Source organism: Perca flavescens, chromosome 15 (genome assembly GCF_004354835.1).
Source record: "Perca flavescens isolate YP-PL-M2 chromosome 15, PFLA_1.0, whole genome shotgun sequence".
NCBI lineage: Eukaryota > Metazoa > Chordata > Actinopteri > Perciformes > Percidae > Perca > Perca flavescens.
This window is the reverse complement of record NC_041345.1, coordinates 20,137,157-20,147,277: the sequence shown is the minus strand read 5'-3', so window position 1 is coordinate 20,147,277 and position 10,121 is coordinate 20,137,157. Positions and strand designations below refer to the sequence as shown.

Genomic DNA, 10,121 nt, shown 5'->3' with positions numbered 1-10,121 from the left:
TTCTGCAGTGGTGGAAAGTAACTAAGTACATTTACTCAAGTACCGTACTTAAGTATAATTTTGTTGTACTTGTACTTGAGTGTCTACTTTATACTTTTACTCCACTACAATGTGGAGGCAAATATTATACTTGACTTGTTACTCTACTACATTTATTTAACAACTTTAGTTACTTTGCAGATTTAGATTATTAATACAAAATATAAATCAACTAATAAATGATCATGTATTATTATAGATTAAGCTACCAGCAGTATACCGCAATTAAAATAAAATGCAACTGCAACATAAGTGATGTACACATTCCAATAATATTATATATATCATTGTGAAATGGGCCATTCTGCATAGTGAGTACTTTTACTTCCGGTACTTTAAGTATATTTTGATACCAATACTTTTGAGTACATTTGTTTACACACTAAAGTTTAGCGTCTACACACATACACACACTCATGTATTTGTGTTCAAAATTTAATTAATTAAACTAATAACATAAACATGTAATTGTTCAGGCATAGCTGTTGACACCACTGAGGTCCTTTCATAAAATCAATTTTCCTGACGCTACCATATACTGTCTATGGACGCTACCGCTTTTTTCTCTACTAATTATAGTCTTTAATTTCTAAATGAAAATACGAACTGCACTTGCCTGACAGGACAGCTAACTTACAGAAACCCAGGTGGGAATGGGATGTTTTTGAATTTACAGCTGTCCTGGAGGAGAAATTTAGATACATCAGAATGACACAAAACAAACACATGACATGATATTTGAGTGTCTGTGCAGCTCCAGACAATTCAAGGTAACGTTACCGTTAGCAAGCTTTGGCAATTAACAATTACTGTGCACAAGAAGGTTTGAAGGCAGAACCGTTACTACCACAGAAACACCTAAGGTGAAAACGCGACCACCATATACCGGCTCGCCTCATCGTGGAGCGGGACGTCGGTGTGAGGGGCGCGGGGAGCGGAGCGGTGTCGGTTAACATACCCGGACTGTTGGACGATAGCATGGCTGCGGGAAAGGGAGCTGGGAAGCCTGCCTCGATGTGGGACAACATGCGGATACGGTTCATTGTTTGCTTCCTCGGAGTCTTCGTGTGTTACTTTTACTACGGAATATTACAAGAAACTATGTAAGTAACAGTTAGCTAGTTTACCTATTTGGTTTATTTCACAGTTCTGTTCTGTGCCAAACTCCATTCATAAATCCTCCAATTGTAATGGTGGCTTTCAAGCCGACAGTTCCCGAATCAATACGAGCCATTACGTAGCTAGCTAGCTATATATAATGCACAACAAAGTACAGCATATGCTAGCTAGTGCGTTCAAACTGTTCGTTATGCAACGTCATCCGAGGTATTAACGTTGACTTTACCAACGCAAAAAGGCAAATCGGACATTAAATCGTCCGATTTTGTAATGGAGTTTGGCTTGACATTCTGGTTATATTAAGTGTATTGACCCATGCACCCTCTATTCATAGTTCACTAAAGTTGTGTGTCATTATTCTTCATAGATAGATTATTATCTGATTAAATGTTTATTAACATTCGACTGTAAAAAATAAACGAGTAATTTGTGGTTGTCTATAAAAAGTGAATGAAATAAGGGGAGCTCAGTTACTATTGCATGTCACATACTGAGGAATGAGACAGATGTTATGTTGTCACTAACAGGGATCATATATGGTTTCAAAATGATGACTCGAAACTGGTGTCTCACCCAAGCAGCCCTTTCACAAACCTAAATGATTGACTTCCATTATACATAGTTATTAAACAACATTACCGTTTCCCATGAGTTCTTGACGATTGCCCATTGACACCAGCAAGCAAGCTGCTAAAGATTCTTGCCCCCCTAACAAAATGTCACCACCACCAGCCCACCCTCTTAGTTGTAACTTAATGCATTATGGTGTCTTCTTTCTGGGGGGGGCCTTTTCATAGCTTGGGGACTCACGAGAGCACTCCACTCTTTAACATATAAACACCCATGCTTCTGCCAGGAATGCCATTGTCTGTGATCTGTTGCACTCAACCCAGTGTTGTCTCTCTGACTCTTCCAGCACGCGAGGTGATTATGGACAGGGAGACCAACAGGAGAAGTTCAGATTTGCCCGGACATTGGTCCTTATCCAGTGCATTGTCAGTGCTCTGTTTGCTAAGATCTGTGAGTATTTGCTGCACAGAATAGACACAAAAACTTTTTTTGGCAACGATTTTTAAAATTGATTCTTTTCCCTAGAATGTTGATTTTCTATTCATTTATTTTTTACCAATGATTCACCTAAATATTTTCTGTTATTATATGGTACCGCTGACGCCCACTACATCATACCCGTTTCCAGCAAAACGGAGCAAAAGCAGAAATACATGTTATGTACTTCTTTACAAATGAAATAAATGTCACACTGACATGTGATGTGCATTCTTCTTAGAAAAGAAATTAGTTTTTAGAAATGTCTTATGATATATTGTCTCTGAAGTATATTATTTAACTTTTCAACTTTTGTTTTTGTTAAAGAAGGAAATGAAAATTTCAATACTATCAAATCACAATACTTCTAGAATCGCAATAAATAAAAATCGCAATACAAATCAAATCGGCACCCATGTATCTGAAAGAATCAAATCGGGACAGAAGCCCTAGTCCTAAAAACTAATAAAAGTGGTTAAAAAAAACAAACATCCAAAATATATTTCTGAAGCCAACTCTTCCTCTTTATCATCAGTGATCCAGTTTTTTGAGGGCTCCAAGCCAGATCACACCAAGAGCTGGCTCTATGGGCTGTGTTCCCTCTCTTATCTTGGAGCCATGGTGTCCAGTAACTCTGCCCTTCAATATGTCAACTACCCCACACAGGTGAGTCTGCACTTTTTAGATAGGGCAGTGTCAGTTGGTTAACATGGTTCTTATGGATTTATTAATGCTTGGTGCCATCGTATCCTAAAACTATGTTTTTCTGATAGGTGTTGGGGAAATCCTGCAAGCCCATACCAGGTAAATCTGATAATATCACTTGTAGTTAGCCTTCTGCTTTCTGCCTACATACAAGAGTGATTCTGTTCTATATTGTTCTAAACTGATCAAGGACACCTTGAGTAAGCAACTTCTTTTGGCACATATCCATTGTTTGTACGTGAAGGTTATAAAACTAGTTATCTCTTGTTACAAATAGAGAAATACACACACACACACACACACACACACACACACACACACACACACACACTCTTTCACAATCCACATTTTCCACTCTCAGGGGTAAAGGTCTGACATTGTATCCAGGGTAGGATTACCTCAAACCCTAGAGATGTCCCCTTGGTATCCATTGTTAAAACCGTCCATCATGTCGTTGTCGTGTTGTTGTAGTGATGATCCTCGGTGTGACAATACTAAGGAAGAAGTACCCACTGGCAAAGTATCTGTGTGTGCTGCTTATTGTGAGCGGTGTAGCACTGTTCCTCTACAAACCCAACAAGAGCTCAGCCATTTCAGATGACCATGTTTTTGGGTTTGGAGAGATTCTGTTGGTGAGTTAATATAGCTTTATATTCCATCCACTTACACCCTGATCCATCTGTGTCTTCCAACTGTAGCCATAGTTACTGTGACATTTCTATGGCATTTGTCTCATGGCTTGGATGGTGCGTTTCGCTCTGTCGTAGCTGATCTCTCTGACATTGGACGGTCTGACTGGTGTGGCCCAGGACCACATGAGGGCTCGCTTCCAGACAAGTGCCAACCACATGATGCTGAACATCAACATGTGGTCCACTCTGGTGCTGGGGCTAGGTGAGTCCAGCAACCATGCTCTTTGCCCAATTCTCATCCAAATGAATATGTGCCGTGAAGTGCCAGGAAGCATGGAAGGCTTCATTCCAACCAAAACTACACCGGGCTGATTGGCACACCTGCAGCCAGAGAGGAGAAACTAATCAGCAAAATTACCTTGATCTGGCAAATTGTCAGAGAACGCTAAAAGCGAAGATTTTAATATTTGTTAGGCTTTTTGATAATTTTCAAACCCCAAACAATGTAAAAATTGTTGTTATATTAAACTGCTGTAGTGTTTGTATATCCTGCCATTTGGCACATATTTGCTTGTTCTTGAGCTAAAACTTGTAATTGTCATATTGTGTTAACATGCTCACCAGTGCCACATTATACAAGTTACTTGGGTATTCTGCAGTTTTGCACATGTACTGTAAAATGTATCTTGACAAGACTGAAAAGGTCTAAAATTAATTAGGCTCAGATTAATTAACATGTCTTGAATACAAGTTGAGGTATTTTATTACCGTGCTGGTATATAAGTCATATCGCTTTATGGTGTTTTCGTATCAACAGCTGAATTATAGCATTGCTGTCAAGTGTTATGTCATTATTAGTTGTGTTGATTTGTAGTGTCATAAAAATAATTCAGAAATGGAACGCTGCTGGGATGCAGTAGCTTATGGCAGTCCGGCTAAGTAAAAAAACAAGAAGCTCTTTAGCTGAAGACTATTCTCTCAGGAGCCCAAAACTCATTAATTCAGTCAACTCAAAGTGTTCAGTGTTATCTTTATAGATAAGGAATCCTGCACTTCAAAGCCCCGCAGTTCAGTGAGGAGGTTGCTGTAATATGCTGAAGAGTAAAGCACATAAAAATAATACAATTTAATGAGGTGCTTTCTAAGGTTAGGCACTAATGGGCTGTGAGATAAAGACCAAAAGGTCAAAGCCAGTGTGAGAACTGAGAAACACTTTTTGGGGGGGGGGGGGCATTTCCACCTTAATGATAGGAAAGGAATGCATGGGGGAGAGAGAGGGAAGCCATGCAGGAAATCGTCCCAGGTCGGACTCGAACCCTGGACCTTCTGCATTGAGGCACGAACCTCTGTATATGTGTGCCCGCTCTACCGACTGAGCTATCCTGGCCACAGAACTGAGAAACTCTTATCATTCTTATAGCTAAACTAATTGACAGTGCCTGTCTCCCTCTTTCGTAGGATTACATTACATTAAAAAAAACATATTTTTTCAAAGGTGATTTTTAGAGGTCCTCAGGTTTAGTTTCTGCACACACCTAAAGACACTCCTGCTGCCTTTTTATCAGAAGTCGATAAGCTTTGAAGGGCTGGTATTTCCCAAGATACAAAGGTATTCCTATATTTCCACTCCCACAACAACTCCACACCAAGGCTTCATCTAACTGCTGTTACTGTATTCCACCACTTGGTGATGCTGTATGCCCACACTATGATCTGGTTGTCTTAGCACATCAGTGCCAAGGATAAGGCAACTATATGTAAGATTATGTTCAATTACAGAGTTGTTTTTGAAATGACATTTTCTGACTATTTTCTTCCTCTCAGCGGTATTGTGGACAGGGGAGGTATGGGAGTTCCTAAGTTTTACTGAACGCCACCCGAGCATCATCTACAACATTCTTCTGTTTGGACTGACCAGTGCTTTAGGCCAGGTGGGTGGATGGATACTTGTATGAGATGATGGAAAGTGTTGTGTTGCTCCCTTGGAAGAAATCCTTTACTTGGATCAAAGTTTTTTGTCTAAAATCTAAATTACATTTCTTAATTTTTATTATTTTTATTTTTTCTAAACTCTTTTTACCAGACCTTCATCTTCATGACGGTGGTGTATTTTGGCCCTCTGACCTGCTCCATTGTCACCACCACAAGGAAGTTCTTCACCATCCTTGGCTCGGTTATTCTGTTTGGCAACGTCATGAGTACGATGCAGTGGCTTGGCACCATCCTGGTGTTCCTTGGTGAGAGTTAATTCTGGTTTAACACACTGTTCCCCTCTCTGCATTTTTCTCATTAATGCATTGTATCACTGAAAAATTGATGACTGACTATAACACTAGAAAATGCTTGCAAAAACATGGTTGAAGCCTTCAACTGTAGTCTGAGGCAATTACTGTATGTGTTTGTTATAACAAACAATTAGGTCCAATTGGGGAATCCTTCCCACGCAAACAATTTTATTGAGTGGTAAATTATTCATTGAGAGTATAGCTGAAGGCGAGTCAGTAAAATATAACACAGACCTTGTTTAAAAAGAAACCGAAAAGAAGGTGGAATGCTCAAATTATTTGTTTTCATTGGGTACATTGGTAATTTTATTGTTTTAATTCCCGAGTGTACAATCATTTCTGTTTAGCTGCTAAGGCTTTTCTTTGCTCCTTAATCACACCTAATGGTTTTCTCTCTTTAGGTCTTGGATTTGATGCTAAATTTGGCAAAGTACCTAAGAAGACGACGCACTAAAACATCTGGAGCACACGAGAGAAAGACAGAAACATTGCAAAAGGAAACACTATAGCCAGTATTTTATTTTCATAAGACGTTCTGCACAGGAATACTGTATGTGCCTATGATTTGTTTAATATGGTCAGATTTTTAACTTAACTGTATTTAAAAGAGAGTCCAGCTTCTGTTGTGTACTGTTGATATATCGAAGAGACACGTTTTACTTGGGATCAAGTCCTGAATGAACTTTGACCACAAGATACCACACTTTTGTGGGGGAATTTGGACTGGCTGAAATACACAGGTGGAAATTACTGTATTTAGACAAATCTTATGTTTCTGAAACCAGCTCACCTCCCTTGGGCGGAAATTAAAACCAAACAAGGCATAAGGCATATGTTTTCCATCATTTAACTCATGAACTTGCCACCGAATAAGGCTTGGTTTACAAATTGTTGCTTGAATATGCGTAATTATCACACGTAGTTTATTTCTTGGCAAACAATCAGCCAAGCATCATGCCATTTATAAAATATTAACTGTTGTATGTAGCCTGTTGTGTTTTGTCCAATCTTACTATTGAACTGTTTTTACTTTTATTTTCTACAAGTTGAAAATTACTTGCCATAAAAAGAAAAATTGTGATATTTCATGGTGATTTACTTATTATTAAACAGACTGCACTTGATTGGTTCACATCAGTCAGTTGAGATACTCTGATTAGATGCTGCTTGGTGGAAATGACTGTAAAATAGCCAACAAACACTAAAGCTACAAGGGAAAATAATTACCACCAGAAACCTGATCTGTTAGCCAACTGATTAAAAGTAGGAAAAGGAAACATCGCCCCCTGCTTGTAAGCCTAGTGATGATCATGCACAATTTATCTGGAGGGTGGCGGTAGTACAATAAGTTAGTCCGCATCCGCCGTTAAACAAGCAACTGAAGAAGAAGACGATCGCCCCCTGCTGTAACCATACTGTCTATGACTGTAACACTATGATAGACCGTTCACCTGCTCACACTGATGCAAGAGACGGGAGCAGTGAACTATTTTATCTCCCATCATGTCACTGACATCAATTCAATTGACATGTTATTTATTTTTCATTGAATGCTGCCATTTTAATTATCTAAAGATAATTCAACTAATGAAGTATGAGATACAGTTCATCATACTACAACTAGATAAATAAAATGATCAGATGTAGCCACGGGGACGTTAGTGAAACATGATTAAACACACATTTTAGAGTGTAACAATAATGTTTGTGTTACCTATAACGTTAGGTGTATGAATGGGTTTTGTTTTGGGTTAGAAATCTGGTGATTGTAGCAACATTTCAACCACTTCAGCTTTGCCAGTATAAAATACTGTTTGAAAATAAAAAAGGAAGCGAAACATCAGCATATATTGATGAAACCCTACAAATTTAATCGACATTTATTACATCCAGTATGACATAAAACCTCTACATAGTACACAATAATTAATAATTACGTGTTTTCGCCACCGTCAGTCAGGCGTTATGCCTAGCATCCTGTCTGTGTTTCTTTGGCCTTTTCTTCCGAGCGAGCCATAGACAGATCGCAGATTAAGTAGTGCGTTTTGGCAGGACTGTCCGTAATCCGTTTATTTCTGCTCAAAATCGGCACCCACTAACGTCGAAATGCTCGCTACAATGCGCAAACAGCTTAGAAGTCACCCAGCTGTAAGTATAGCCCGGTTATATACAGTAAATATTCATGTTAGAGGTTTTAAACCTTGGATCTGGGAATTTGTGTTGCTAATTTAACCTAGCTAAACTAGTTAGCTAGCTAGCTTCAGCAAGCTAGCAAGCTAGTACTCTTGACTTTGACCCCTCTGACTTTGAGAAAATATGAAAATATGCTTTACTGTTTTTTTTTATTCTGCAGCAATTATAGAGTAAAACACGGTTTCCCAAATGTAGCAAGTGCCAAGACCTTTGGCAGATTATGTTTTGGAGTCAAATCAGGTCACAGCTTCACCCACAAGACGATAGCAGCTGATTACCAGCCGAGAAGAGGGTCTGTTGTGCTGAAAAGAGCAACTTGTGCTACATTACTGGTTAGCTGGCTAGGTAGCGTTAGCAACTAGCTAGCATTTCTATGTGTTTACTAGAACTTTTTCTAGTTATTTCTGTACAGTTTATTTGACTTGAGTAAGTTGGACTGAAAGAAAGTTGTACACATGCAACGGTCCGTTTCCATGCTGTTTTGCAGGGCAGTGTTTTCTGTTTACACAAGATGTGAGCAGGCTCCGTGTGTTTAGCTTCTTCCTTGAGCTTTGACGGTTTGCCTTTATGTTGATGAAGGTTTCTTTGTCATCTACAGCTGATCCCCCTTTTATTCTTCATCGGTGGAGGGGCAGCCATGTCCATGATGTACCTTGCTCGTCTGGCCTTGAGAAACCCTGATGTCAGGTGAGGACTCTAGTCGTTACACAGGAATTCTTCTTATTCTATTTTTGTTTTTTGCCCTTTTTCCAAAATGGCAAATGGGGTGGTTATCTGCATATATTAAGATTTGCAGATGAGAAAAACGGTAAAGAAGCTGACAGTTGTAACTCAAATAAATATGTTGCTACTCACCCATGAATGTCTATGTCAAGTTACGGTCTATGTGGATTAATCTTTCATAATGTGTACCTGATTTCTCCTCCAGCTGGGATCGCAAGAACAACCCAGAGCCCTGGAACAAGATGGCCCCAACTGATCAGTACAAGGTGTGCCTTAGTCACCTCTTCAGAAATCTTAATTATCATGCTGTGTTCCAGTCTTGATTGTCTTTGCTGAAGCGTAGGTGGTTATATTCAGGGTTTACAGTATGGATCTTTGCCAGACTAGTTGCTGAGCCATGGATTATTCCTTCAGTGGAATTAATCAAATTACATAATCTGGTTAACCCTGACTTGTAGTAACAAATCCGATGAAGTCATTAACCGCTCACACTTGATCAAGGTAAAAGTATTCAGTATACTTTATTATAAGACCATTTTATGAATCACCTTTTGAAATTGATTCTGTAACATGGAGGGAAAGTATTGCATTATGTTGTGCATTTTTTGTGAAATATCTGTTGAGTAAAGTTTTTTTATTTATTTTTTTTATTCTCAGTTTTACGCAGTTAACTTGGACTACAGCAAGCTGAAGAAGCAGGGCCCTGATTTCTAATCTGCTGGACCAAACAAACCACAAAGATGAGCTGATCCACACAGCCCCATTTTGAACTTCCTCACAACAACCTGAGGGATGCAGAGGCTAAACCCGCACAATTAATCATATTTAAGTTTCCTCATTGCATTCTATTGGCATTTGGAAGCCATGTCTCTTATTTCTCATTTTTGATGGTCATCAATAAAGTGAGAGTCTCTTCTCCTCCATACAGGAAAAAAAAACTGTTTCATTTATTCTGATTTTATTTTTGGGCACTTTGAGTTCCATGTCATTTATCTTGGTTCATGTCTTAATTTGTGTTGTCACTTTAAGGCATCAAACATATACATATTTGCATGACCACCCTCCACACTGTGTTTACAGTTATGTCATGCTCTGCTGTTACTATATGGGCTCGGCTTTCACCTTATTTCACCTTGTCCTGCCTTCACCTAGCTGCTGGTGAGTTATGTACTACTCTTCTTGGCTGCCATCCAGAGTCTTTCGGTATGGTGGGAGCAGACTTTAACCTGCTCGCATTTGAGCAGTGGGCTTCCTCTGGTGGCAGCTGTAGCAGGGGGGGAGAGAGAGATGGGGGATGACACACAACAAAGGGCACCCGGTCGCATTCGAACCGGCACCAAAACCACTATATATGGGCGCCCACTCTACCAACTGAGCT

General features: G+C 39.3%; 2 protein-coding genes across 2 annotated transcripts; both read left to right on the top strand.

Annotated features, from left to right (window-relative positions):
* Positions 1 to 522: 522 nt before the first annotated feature.
* slc35b1 (solute carrier family 35 member B1) lies at positions 523 to 6,913 on the top strand. The gene is made up of 10 exons (XM_028599522.1): positions 523 to 809; positions 892 to 1,142; positions 2,075 to 2,178; positions 2,741 to 2,871; positions 2,979 to 3,009; positions 3,382 to 3,542; positions 3,678 to 3,804; positions 5,367 to 5,473; positions 5,626 to 5,779; positions 6,229 to 6,913. The coding sequence occupies exons 2-10, from the start codon at positions 1,018 to 1,020 to the stop codon at positions 6,279 to 6,281; spliced, it is 993 nt and encodes a 330-aa protein (XP_028455323.1). The 5' UTR covers positions 523 to 809; positions 892 to 1,017; the 3' UTR covers positions 6,282 to 6,913.
* Positions 6,914 to 7,793: 880 nt separating this feature from the next.
* On the top strand, positions 7,794 to 9,682 carry ndufa4a (NDUFA4 mitochondrial complex associated a). The gene is made up of 4 exons (XM_028599603.1): positions 7,794 to 7,975; positions 8,619 to 8,707; positions 8,949 to 9,009; positions 9,401 to 9,682. Exons 1-4 carry the CDS (start codon positions 7,934 to 7,936, stop codon positions 9,455 to 9,457), a joined length of 249 nt encoding a protein of 82 aa, XP_028455404.1. The 5' UTR covers positions 7,794 to 7,933; the 3' UTR covers positions 9,458 to 9,682.
* Positions 9,683 to 10,121: the final 439 nt, after the last annotated feature.